The sequence below is a fragment of the Mustela nigripes genome, unplaced genomic scaffold (assembly GCF_022355385.1).
Source record: "Mustela nigripes isolate SB6536 unplaced genomic scaffold, MUSNIG.SB6536 HiC_scaffold_75, whole genome shotgun sequence".
Taxonomy (NCBI): Eukaryota; Metazoa; Chordata; class Mammalia; order Carnivora; family Mustelidae; genus Mustela; species Mustela nigripes.
In genome coordinates this window covers 4,067,833-4,080,559 of record NW_026739490.1, presented here as the reverse complement: position 1 = coordinate 4,080,559, position 12,727 = coordinate 4,067,833, and the positions used below count along the sequence as shown (strand labels likewise).

The window sequence follows — 12,727 nt, the reverse complement described above, 5'->3', positions numbered from 1 at the left end:
AAGAAACCACAGCATGCTATATTCTCAAATTATCCCGACTTGTTAATGAAGTACACTGAGGATGGTGGTGGGAAGTAGGAGAAATAAAAGTTTTTAATAGAAATAACAAAATTGTCAGAGAAGGGGGAATATTAATGTCTTCATGGGAGATGGCCTCCTCTACCATTTACATTCATACTTTATTATTTTGATTTAAAATAACCATGGTTTTGATTAAAGTAAGTTTTTAAGAATAGAAGTTCTCTTGGAAAGTTCCAGTTAAGTAGCTGCTTATAGCCCTGGTTCTAAGGAGGTGGCTTATCTGGCCCTCTGCTTAAAGTCCTGCCTGGTAGTCATGTTCCATCACCATAATCTCTCCTAATGTCACGTGTACACACACACACACACACACACACACACTCTCACCCTGTTGGCTACATTCTGCTTTCTGCATTGCAGACCAGTCATAAAGCTGTCAAGCTTGTCTGGCACTGTCCCAAGCCCACAACTTGCTCAATACACCTCAAACACAGATCCCTTTAAGTAATTCCACACCAATACTCACTTTCTGTGGAAGGCATGCTTACATGGACAAATGCCCAACTCATCTCGAGGCTTGAAGTCTTCTAGACACACTGCACAGAGCTGAAAGACAAATTCACAGGTGAGGCAACATGTCTGCTAAGTACACTCGCAGCCCCGAAGTAAAGTACAGACCCCTGAGGCCAGCCATTTGAAGGGACTTACAAGGTCCCATGACTCCTTAAGTGAAATAAACGGGCTGGAATGCGCCAGGTCTTCTGAAGAAGAGTCTTCTGCTTTTCCTGTCACCTGTCTTCAAGATAGAGGGCAGACAGGAGGACACAGCAAAGGCAGCTTCCTTTACTTCAGTGCACTGGCAGAGTCTCACTTAGGTTTATTCTTAGTAGACAGACTGAATAAAATACAATTTTCCTGTGGTGGATGTGGGGCTGACTCCCAGGGAATGCCTGCTCAGCAGCACAGCCCCTAAGGGGGACGGCTCATGCCCTGGGGGGTCTCCTTTTGTTTTTCATAATGTAGAAATTATAAACCATGGCACAGCCTGCGATAACATGCTTTTTATAGTTCCTGGGGCCCTTCACTTTGGCACAGTTCTATCAGTGTCTTATAGAGAGTTATTCAAGAGTCACTAAAGTTAAACTTATGAAAATATACAGATGGAGCTGTAGAGAGGATCATCCTCTGACAGGTGGCCAGGCTCTACTGCATGGAAAAAGACCACCTCCTTCACAGCCAGATGCTGGGTTCTAACCACTACTATTTGGGCACATTCTAGCACCCAGGGACATCAAGTATCATTGTATATACCCACTTTACAGATGAGAAAACAGGCTCAGAGTGACCACCTTGTTGGGTAACCATGCCTGGCTGGGGATCCAGGTCCACTGCACAGATGTCTTGCTGTACTACTTGTCTCCTGCCCAAAGGTTGAACTCCTCCCTGCTTGCTTCCCTGTCCACCTCCAGGGATCCTGGTTCAACCACCACTATTTCTTGTCCATCCCATCGACATGACCCCCTGTTGCCTGTATCTTCATTCACCTGTAATATGTAACCCAGTCTTCTTAAGTTATGTGGCAGGACACATGGCTCTTCGTGCCCTGTGGTCAGTGCTCTTAATGTTGGTTTCCAACACCCTTCTTTGGGGGAGCTCTCGGGGGGGGGGGGGTCGTGTACACAGCAGATAGGATCTTCACAAGAGGAGGAGGAAAATGAATAACTGTCTTAGGTTCAGCATTACTGTGAAGACAGCATGGGAGAAGCCAGGACAGATAGCCTTGGCTCAAATACCCACTAGATGTGGGACCTCAGCCATCATGATGCCTCTCAAGCTCTGTTTCTTCATCTGTAAACTGGGGACACTACTTGCCCCACTGTCATCAGTTCAGACAAGGGGCAGGGCTGAGGAGGAAGTAAGGCAGGCAGTCTATCAATACTAGTGGTTTTTATTTACATTTAAATTTCATTTACATTTTATTTTCATTTAAATTTCATGCCAGGCGCACTTCTGGAGGAAGGCTGAGAATAAGCTATGAGGAAAAGTGAGAAACTAGCACTTCCAGCCTTTGGGGCCATCTTTTTGGGCTTTAGCTTTCCACCTGTAAAGGGGGATGATGTTCCCACCTCACAGACTATATGAACAGGCCCTTCTGCCTTTAAACACGAAGCTTCCCTCCCAGCACAGGAGGTAAAGAGGGTTAGGACTACTGGCTCTGCTTCTGAAGATTCAATGCTGATCTTACCAAAGGGCAAGAAGTTGGTAAGCCACTCATTTTAATTTGCTTATTTTTCTAGGATCCAAGATTAGATTTGTAGCATTTTTAAAACAGAGTTATGACTGATGGTTATAATGTGCTATTATATTTTTAAACAAATTCTGAAACCATAGTCACCCAGAAAAAAAAAAAAGAAAGATAAATTCTGACATGTTAAGTGCCATAGGTGACTAGAAGCCAAGGGTAGTCACAAAGAGAAAAGCCTCAGATCTGACTTCTCAAAAGTTTCATGAAGTGCCAAACTAATTTTATAACTTTACAGATCATATTTTGCAAATCAGCTTTACTTCCCAGTATTTCAACAAGATTGCTTCTCCAGTGTAACTTCCCAAACCTTTTTAAAAATGGAGATGTAATTCACATTAATATTCACCACTTTAAAGTATACAATTCAGCAGTTTTTAATATATTCACAGAATTGTGCAACCATCATCACTACCCAATTCCAGGACATTTCATTCCCTGCCCCCAAAGCACACATCCATAAGCAGTCACTCCCTTATTCCCCCTTCTTCCCAGTCCCTGGCAACCACTAATCAGCTTTCTGTCTGGATGGATTTGTCTATTCTGGTCATTTCCAGAATGAAATGGAATCATGAAATGGTATCTTACAATATGTGGTATTTTTTGTCTGCCTTCTTTTACTTAGCACAATGCCTTCAAAGTTCATCCACGTTTATTCACTTTTATGGCTAAATAGTATTATGGATATACCATATTTGTTTACCCATTCATATGTTGACAGCAGCTTGGATTATTTCTACCTTTTGGCTATTGAGAATAATGTTGCTCTGAACAAATAACTGAAGGACGCCTCGGTGGCCAGGTCTGTCAAGTGTTTGCCTTTAGCTCAGATCATGATCCCAGTGCCCTGGGATGGAGTCTCACATTGGGCTCCCTCCTATGGGGAGTCTGTTTCTCCCTCTGCCTGCTGCTCCTTCTGCTTGTGCTTGCGGACACACACACACTCTCTCTGACAAAAAAATAAATTTTTAAAAAAGGGGGTGCTTGGGTGGCTCAGTGGGTTAAACCTCTGCCTTCAGCTCAGGTCATGATCTCAGAGTCCTGGGATCGAGCCCCGCACTGCGCTCTCTGCTCAATGGGGAGCCTGCTTCCCGCTCTCTATCTGCCGGCCTTTCTGCCTACTTGTGATCTCTCTCTCTCTCTTAAATAAATAAATAAAAATTTTTTAAAAACAAAATCTTAAAAAAACCCCACAACAACAAACCAGACAAGTAATTGAGTTTTTAAAATTTTTTATTTTTAAAGATTTTATTTATTTATTTTTTTGTCAGAGAGAGAGAGAGAGAACACAAGTAGGCAGAGTGGCAGACAGAGGCAGAGAGAGAAGCAGGCTCCCTGCAAATCGAGGAGCCTGATGTAGGACTGGATCCCAGGACCTTGGGATCATGACCTAAACTGAAGGCAGCGGCTTAACCAACTGGGCCACCCAGGTGTTTCGTAATTGACTTTTCAATTCTCTGGGTATTTATCTAGGAGTAATTGTTATGGTAATTCTAACTTTTTTTTTTTTTAAAGATTTTATTTATTTGAGAGAGAGAGATAGCAAAAGAGCATGAACAGGGTGGAGAGGGAGAAGCAGGCTCTCTACTCAACAGGGAGCCTGACATGGGGCTCAATCCCAGAACCCTGGGATCACTACCAAAGCTGAAGGCAGTTGCTTAACCAACTGAACCACCCAGGCGTCCCTGTATTTAACTTTCTGAGAAATTACTAAACTGTTTTCCAGAGTGGCTACATAATTTCATATTCCCACCAGCTGTGTATGAAGGGTCCAATTTCTCCTTATCATCAGGTTATTATTATTGTCTTTTTGATTATAGCTATCCTAGGTGGTATGAAGTGGTATCTCATTGTGGTTTTGATGTGCATTTTTTGACTAATGATTTTGTGCTTATTGGTCTGTTACATATCTTCTTTGGAGAAATGTCTTTGCCCCATTTTTTTTTAGTAGCGTTATTTTTCTTTTTATTATTGACATGTACAATTTATTTATAAATTTTCTAGATAAAAATCCCTTATCAGATAGCCAACTGATTTTGACAAAGAAGCAAAAACATTTCAATGACAGGACAACTTTTTCAACAAATGGTACTGGAGTAATTGGACATGCATAGGCATCAAAAGCATTATATCATCCCTAAAGCATAAACAACCAAAGGAAAAAAAATCAATAAACTGGACTTCATCAAACTAAAAAGATTCTGTTCTGCAGAAGACTTGCTAGGATGAAAGGACTGATATAAAATATTTACAGTTTTTTTTTTTAATTTTGTAGGCTTTTTATTATTGAGTTATAACAGTTTTTTATATATTGTGGATACTAGACTCTTAACAGATATAAGATCTGCAAATCTTTTCTCCCTGTGGGTTGTCTTTTTACTTTCTTGATAATGTTATTTGAAGTACGAGGTTTTTAAATTTTGATGAAGTTCAATTTATGTTTTTTTTTTTTTTTTCCCCTTTGGTTGCTTGTGCTTTAGGTGTCATATTTAAGAAACTATTTGGGTTATTGAACCCAAAGTCACAAAATGTGATTCTATGCTTATTTCTAAGAGTTTTATAATTTCAGTTGTTACATTTAGGTCTTTGGTCCATTTTTTTTTTTTAAAGATTTTATTTATTTATTTGACAGAGAGATCACGAGTAGGCAGAGAGGCAGGCAGAGAGAGAGAGAGGAGGAAGCAGGCTCCTGCTGAGCAGAGAGCCTGATGCGGGACTCGATCCCAGGACCCCGAGATCATGACCTTAGCCGAAGGCAGCGGCTTAACCCACTGAGCCACCCAGGCGCCCATGGTCCATTTTTTAGATAATTTTTGTATATGGTGTGAAGCAGGTTTCCAACTTCATTCTTTTGCATATAATTTGGTCATCTAGTTACCACAGCACTATTTATTGAATCAACTATTCTTTTCCTATTGGATTGCCTTGACACACTTATTGAAAATCAATTGACAGGGGCACCTGGGTGTTCAGTGGGTTAAAGCCTCTGCCTTCAGCTCAGGTCATGATCCCAGGGTCCTGGGATCGAGCCCGGAATCGGGCTCTCTGCTCAGCAGGCAGTCTGCTTCTCCCCCACCCCTTCTCTCTGCCTACTTGTGATCTCTGTAAAAAAAAAAAAAAAAAAAAAAAAAAAAAAAAAAAAAAAAAATCAATTGACCATAAATGTGTAAGTTTGTTTTTGAACTTGAACTCTCAATTCTGTTCTGTTGATCTGCATGTTTTTCCAACTGCTAGTATCACACTGTCTTAAATATTGAAGCTTTAAGTTCCAAAACTGGGAGGTGTGAATCCTCCAACTCTGTTCTTTTTCAAGATTGTTTTTTGGATATTCTAGGTTCCTTGCATTTCCACATGAATTTTCAAGTCTGCTTGTCAATTTCTTCCCGCCCCCCAAAAAAGACAGCTATGATTTTGATAGGGATAGTGTTGATTCTGTAAATATTATGGGGAATATTGCCATCCTATCAATAGTAGGTCTTCAAAACCATGAACACAGTAGGTCTTTCCACTTACATAGATTTTCCTTAATATCCTTCAAGGATTTTTTTTTTTTTTTTGAGGATTTCATTTATTTATTTGTCAGAGAGAGAGATAGAGCATGCACACACGTGCGCAAGCAGGAGGAGCAGCGGGCAGAGGGAGAAGCAGGCTTCCTGCTGTGTAAGAGGCCTGATGTGGGACTCTGTCCCAGGACTCTGGGATCATGACCCAAGCCGAAGGCAGACATTTAGCTGACTGAGCCACCCAGGCGTCCCAGATATCCTTCAAGGATATTTTGTAGTTTTTAGTGTAGAAGTCTGAGCTTCTTTATTAAATTTATTCCCAGTTACCTTAATCTTTTTGATGCTGTTATAAATGGAATAGTTTTCTTAATTTCACTTTTGAATTATTCATTGCCAATGCATAGAAATACAGCTGGTTTTTGTATATTGATCTTGTATCCTGGACATCTGTTGCACTCATGATTTTTGGTGGATTCTTTAGAATTTTCAGTTTTTATAAATCCATGTCATCTGCAAATACAGTTTTACTTCTTCCTTTCTAATCTGGATACCTTTTATTACTTTTTCTTGCCTAACTGCTCTGGCTAGACCCTGCAGTACAATATTGAATTAAAGGGGTAAGAGCAGGCATCCTTGTCTTATTCTGACCTTAGGGGAAAAGCGGTCAGCCTTTCACCATTAGGATGTTAGCTCTGTGTTTTTCATAGATGCCCTTTATCAAGTTGAGGAAGTTCCCTTCTATTCCTAGTTTGTTGAGTGTTTTTATCATGAAAGAATGTTAAATTTTATCAAATGCTTTTTCTGCATCTATTGAAGTGATCATGTGGGGTTTTCCCTCCCTTTATCTGTTAATATTGACTGATTTTCCTTTGTCGAACCAACCTTGTATTCCTGGGATAAATTCCACTTGGTTACAATACATAATCCTTTTTATATGCTGGTAGATTTGGTTTGCTAGTATTTTGTTGAGGATTTTTTCACCTCATATACATATGGGATATTGGTTTGGAGTTCTTTTTTTTTGTGATGCCTTCATCTGGTCTTGACATTAGGACCTGACAGAATGAGAGAGGAAAGGTTCCTTATCACTTTTCATTTTCTGAAGTCAAAGAATGCATCCTATGATAATGTCAGCCCTGCCAGAAGCTGGGGAATAGAGAGTCATGTGGGGAAGACAATGTCACACCCAAAAAATTATACAGCTCAGGTGATTCAGCCAAAATGGTTTTCTTTTAAATAGATTCTATGGTGGGCACTCATTATCATTATACATTCCTTGAATGGTTATGAGGATATCACATCTTCTGCAAAGGTAGCATTTCTAGTTCAGAAGTATCATTTAAAGTTGGAATCTTTGAAAGCTACAAAAGAACCTAGAGATGGTTGTGCTATTCAGGAAAGATCCAACTTTCCTGTTCCAAACTGAAATATAGTAGGCAGTCCCTTCCATGGCCCTCATTTGTTCACATCCTTGGTCCATTACTATACATGCCTCATTGACTTATGACCTTCTCTCCCATAGGATCACTGTTCCTTGGTCAAACTGGTGGACTATATTCTACCCACTCAATCTTTAGGGTCCTGTATCCTGTCAGTTCCTTATACATGCTTTCGACTTTTGTAGGTTTTTTTTTCTGTTTTTACAATCCAAACAAACTTGGGACAAACCTCAATTGGGCTCCAAATATTTGTATACTAATTTAAAAGCAAAGTTTGTACACTAATTTAAAAGTGATTTATAAGAAGACTTATCAATAGTTCTAGAAAGATTGAAAAGGTTTCAATCTCCTCTTACATAACAAAAGGTTGTGACAAAATCTGCACTGCCAGAGCCACTTCCTCACTGGAGCAGAGGGAAGGGGATGAACCCATGGGGAGGGAGGAGAAGAAGGAAAAGATGTTCTTTCTATAGGGGGCAACTCCAATGGGTCCAACCTTTTTGTAGTCTCTTCTTGTGGAAAGCAGGGCAGAGCAGAGCCACAGCATGTCTGTTATACCACTCTTCACCCACTCCCTACCTGACTTGGGAAAACTGACCTAAAGATAGCTCTTCCTAGTCCTTGTGCAGCTAGGATCCCAGCTGCTGCTGAGATGCAGAGGGGAACAGGGTCTCCTACCCTTCTGTAGATACAGGAAATATGTGATGGAACAGGGGATGGGCTAATTCAAATCCGGAAGCTACGTGGATGGCTCTACCACTGTACTGTGAATGTAAACTCAGGGTTCTACAAGGCTATGTGTATTCTGTTCATACGGCCACAACGGGTGGAGGAGGCCACCTCTGATGTGGTGGCAGGACAGAAAAAGTACAATGCAGAAACAAAATCTGGATGATTGGCTGAAAATTTACCAACCTTGGTGAAAGACAAACCTACATATTTATGAAAGCTGACTAAACCCCAAACAGGATAAATCCAAAGAAATCCATGCTCACATATATCATAATTAATTGCTGAAAACTAGACAAAGAAAAAAATCTTGAAAGCAGCTGGAGAAAAAGGACATATTACTGATAGAGGATTAAGGATTTGAATAACTATGAATTTCTCACTGGAAATCATAAAGGCCAGAAGGAAGCGGCACATTTTAAAAGTGCTGAAAGATGGTGCCTGGCTGGCTCAGTTAAGCGCCTGCCTATGGCTCAGCTCATGATCCTGGGGTCCTGGGATCAAGCCCTGCACTGCACTCCCTGATCAGTGGGGAGTCTGCTTCCCCCTCTCTCTCCACTCCCTGCTTGTGCTGTCTTGTTCTCTAATGAGTAAATAAAATCTTAAAAAAAAAAAAAAAAGTGCTGAAAGAAAATACGTGTCAACCCAGAGTTCTATACCAAATAAAAATATCCTTTAGGAATGAAGGTGAAATATAGACATTCTCAGATGAAGGCCAACTAGTAGAATTCACAGCCAGCAGATCTGCTCTAAAAGAAATGCTAAAGGAAGATCATCAGATAGAAGGAAAATGGAATTAAGAAGGAAACTGGAATATTAGGAATGAAGAACAACAGAAATAATAAATATTTATCACTATTCTTCCTCTCCTGAATTCTTTAAAATACATTTGACAGTTTTAAGTAAAAAAATACAACACTGTCTGATGGGATTTTCAATGCATATAGATGTAATATGATAGCTATTGCATAAAGGGAAAAAGATAAAGGGATCTATATGATGGAAGGTTTCTACATTCCAACTGAAGTGCTAAAACGTTGATTCTAATTATTTATTTTATACTCCACTAAAATATTAAGTCAAAATCATAATAGATACTAAAAATGGATTACTAGGGGTGTCTGGGTCACTCAGTTGGTTAAGCAATTGCCTTTGGCTCAGGTCGTGGTTCTGTGGTCCTGGGACTGAGCCCTGCATTGGGCTTCCTACTTGGTGAGGAGACTGCTTCTCTCTCTCCCTTTGCCCCTACCCCCGCTCATGCTCTCTCTTGTGCTCTCTTGAATAAGTGAAAAAAATGTTTAAAAAAAGAAAAGTGAATTACTAAAATGGACTGCTAAAAATGTTCAATACCCCTAAGAAGGCAGGAATAAGGAAAAGGAATGACAAAGAGAGGGAAAAGCAGAAGACAAAGAATACAATATTAGACCTAATTCCAAACATCAATAATTGCCTCTAATGTAAATGGTCTAAACATACCAATTAAAACAAAGATTGGCAGAGTGGGTTAAAGGAAAAAAAAAGAAAAAAAGACCATAACCCAAACTTATGCTATCTATAAGAAAACTCACTTCAAGTATAATTATATAGGTAGACTGAAAATAAAAAGATGGAAAAAGACATGCTATGCAAACAATCAAAAGAAAGCTAGAGGTGCTACATTTTTTTTTTAAAAAAGGAGTTAATTCTTTTTATTTATTAGAGAGAGAGAGAGAAAGAGCGAGCTTGTGAGCACAAATGGGGGAGAGGATCTTCAAGCAGACTCTCCACTGAGTGCGGAGCCTGATGCAGGGCTTGATCTCACCACCCATGAGATCAAGACCTGAGCTAAAACTAAGAGTTGGATACTTAACTGACTGAGCTGCCCAGACACCCCAGCTAGAGGTGCTATATTAATACTAGGCATAGATTTCAAAGCAAAGAAAACTACCAGAGATGAAGAGGGTATTATAATTTCAATATAAGTATCAATTCACCAAGAAGACACAATCCTAAAAATCCTAAATGTGTATTCGGCTAACAACAGAGCCTTATATAAATAAATAAATAGGTAGAAAGACATAATATGTTTATAGATTAGAAGACTCATGGTAAAGATGCCAATTTTCCCCTGGTTTATAGACTTAATACAGTACTAATCAAAAATCCCAGCAGGATTTCTTCTTTTTTGTAGATATAGACTAGCTGATGCCTCAATTTATGTGGAAGAGTGAGGAATTAGACTAGCTAAAACAGTTTTGGAAAAGAATAAAGTTGGAGGATCATACTGCCTGATTTTAAGATTTATCAAGCTATAGTAAAGGTACATTAAAACTGTGGTATTGGAGAAGGGATGAGTGTATAAATCAAAGGAACAGAATGGAGAATCCAGAAATAGTCACAAAATATGACCATTTGATTTTTGACAAAGGAAATTTAATGGAGAAAGCTACCACTCACCAAACTAGAGCTGGGGACACTGTGGTGAACAAATCAAAGACTAAGTGCAAACAGGGGCAGATCATAAACTAATGCCAAGCCTCTCATCAGGCTTCTCTTGAAGAACCCCAGATCTAGCAACAACTAGCCTTTATTTCCACATTGCAACAATCAGCTAGAGCTGAGTGCTGGCAACTCCTTTAACAGGACTTACATGTCCCAGTGTGTCATATCACCCTTCTGTTTTTGATACCAAGACTTTATTAGATGCCATATATTAACCCACTTGCATGACAGTTTGTTGTTTCTCTCAGATCCCCTTCTGTATATCTGTGTCTCTATGAAAAGATGGAGAAATAAACAAAAATAGGAAAGACTATGGGTACTGAGAGGACATTTTCTTCACAGAAGGACAATATATTCTCGTGTTTTGATTATGTACATGTATCTCCTTAGCTTCAGTTAGTGTAAGTGTTGTTTGACTCCTATACTGGTAGGAAAAATTAAGCAAAAATGATATAGTCATAGCTATAGAGCCAACTGTCTAAGAAGCTGGGGTGGTGGTGGTACCTGGGCATCCCAGTCTACAAGGTCCCAGGAAGTCTCCCTTAGGGGAGCAAAAGCCAAGGAGAAGCTGTCTGTGCTACACCAGTACCTCCAAGAACTTCTCAGCATATATTCCAGATAACACACAGCACCCACTGCATACTTCAGTGTGACTTTCTCATTTATAGTCCCCTCTAGCAGACTGTTAACTGCTTAAGAGCAGAAATTAGTATTTTATGTTTATTTGCATTTCTCTAGTTTAGTACAGCATTGACATGTTTTATGTATCCAGTAACTCTAAAATTATTATTATTTCAGAGAGGGAGAGAAGAGGGAGAGAGAGAATCCCAAAGATGCTCCACACCCAATGCAGAGCCTGACTTGGGGCTCGATCGCACAACCCTAATACCATGCATGACCTGAGCCAAAACTAAGAGCTGGACACCTAACCAACTGAGCCACCCAGGTGCCCCAACTCTAAAATTATTTAAAAAGTAACATATTAACCTATTTTCCTTCCTTAAGAACTATTACATATAAAACTAACATCTTTTTTGACCAACTTCCCCTAATCTTTTTTCTCTTCTCTTCCTCCATGTAACTATGTGTCATCCTCAAATCCAATAAAACACCTTGTAGTATGCATATATATCCATGAACAATATGGTATTTAGTTCAGTTTATATGTCAAATAAACATTTATATCACTTTGTGACTTGCTTTGTTTTGGATCCCACTAGAGATCTGTCCCAGTTGACACATTTACGGGTAGAGTTCAGTCCTTAATTTTGCCTCCTTTATAGTACCCTCATTGTACTCTAACAGGTTTCCTTCCTTCCCTCCCTCTCTTTTGGATAATCTTCCAGTATATCATGTTTTACTTACTTACTCACCACTGACGGACATTTAGCTTGTCTTTGATATTTCACTATTGTAATTATTCACTAGTAACAGTATCCATATTGAAATTCCACATGCTAACACAGGACCAACTCTTACCACTGTATAATTAGGGTACAGGAATGCACACATACACAACACAAAAGTCTGACAAAATAGTTTCATCACCAAGAAATGTAACTTGAAAGGACCAAATGAATTGCAAAAAATGCCTGATTGCTTCTAGAAACAAGCTGTAGAGCAAGGTTAGGTTATCCTAGCTACCAGTTTCAACACACAGCACCCTCTGCATACTTCTCCCCAAATAATGGGGAGAAGGGATGAGTAGCTGGTCAGTCTTGGAGAAACTGGAATGGGTGGGTGCAAATGGGATACTAATTCCAATGCATAGTGATGCGATGCAATGTCCTCATTCAAGATAAAGACTCATTCTAATCTAGTGGGTCACACCAATGAGGAAGATTTCTGCTCCTGAGGAACCTGGTTGTTTAATACTGGTAAAATGTGTCAGAATATAACCTTTACATTTATGGTCCTCAAAGAGACCTCAAATAGAAAAGAGATCATCTTCTATTCATGTTAATTCTGGAAAATTTAAAAATCAAACAGTAAAAATAAATAAATAATTAAATAAACAAATTAATTAATTAAAAAATCAAACAGTAATTGATGCTTTGGGTTTAATCCAAGGTTAGGTCTAAAATGCTGTAATACAGCAACTCTTTGATAAAAAAATATGCAAAAAGAGCAAAGGAGCAGAAGACATTTGCAAAGTGTTTGACAATAATATAAATCATTCTTTTTTTTTTTTCCCAGAGATCTTATTCACTTATTTGATAAAGGGAGAGAGCGCACAAGAAGGGGGAGTAGTAGGC

General features: G+C 39.3%; 1 protein-coding gene across 1 annotated transcript in view; it reads right to left on the bottom strand.

Annotated features, from left to right (window-relative positions):
• LOC132008180 (RING finger protein 24) overlaps positions 1–12,727 on the bottom strand; it is a 104,626-nt gene that overhangs the window by 6,273 nt on the left and 85,626 nt on the right. The window contains exon 5 of the mRNA XM_059386603.1: positions 545–624. Coding sequence (XP_059242586.1) covers positions 545–624 — 80 coding nt within the window. The remainder of the gene's footprint in view (positions 1–544; positions 625–12,727) is intronic.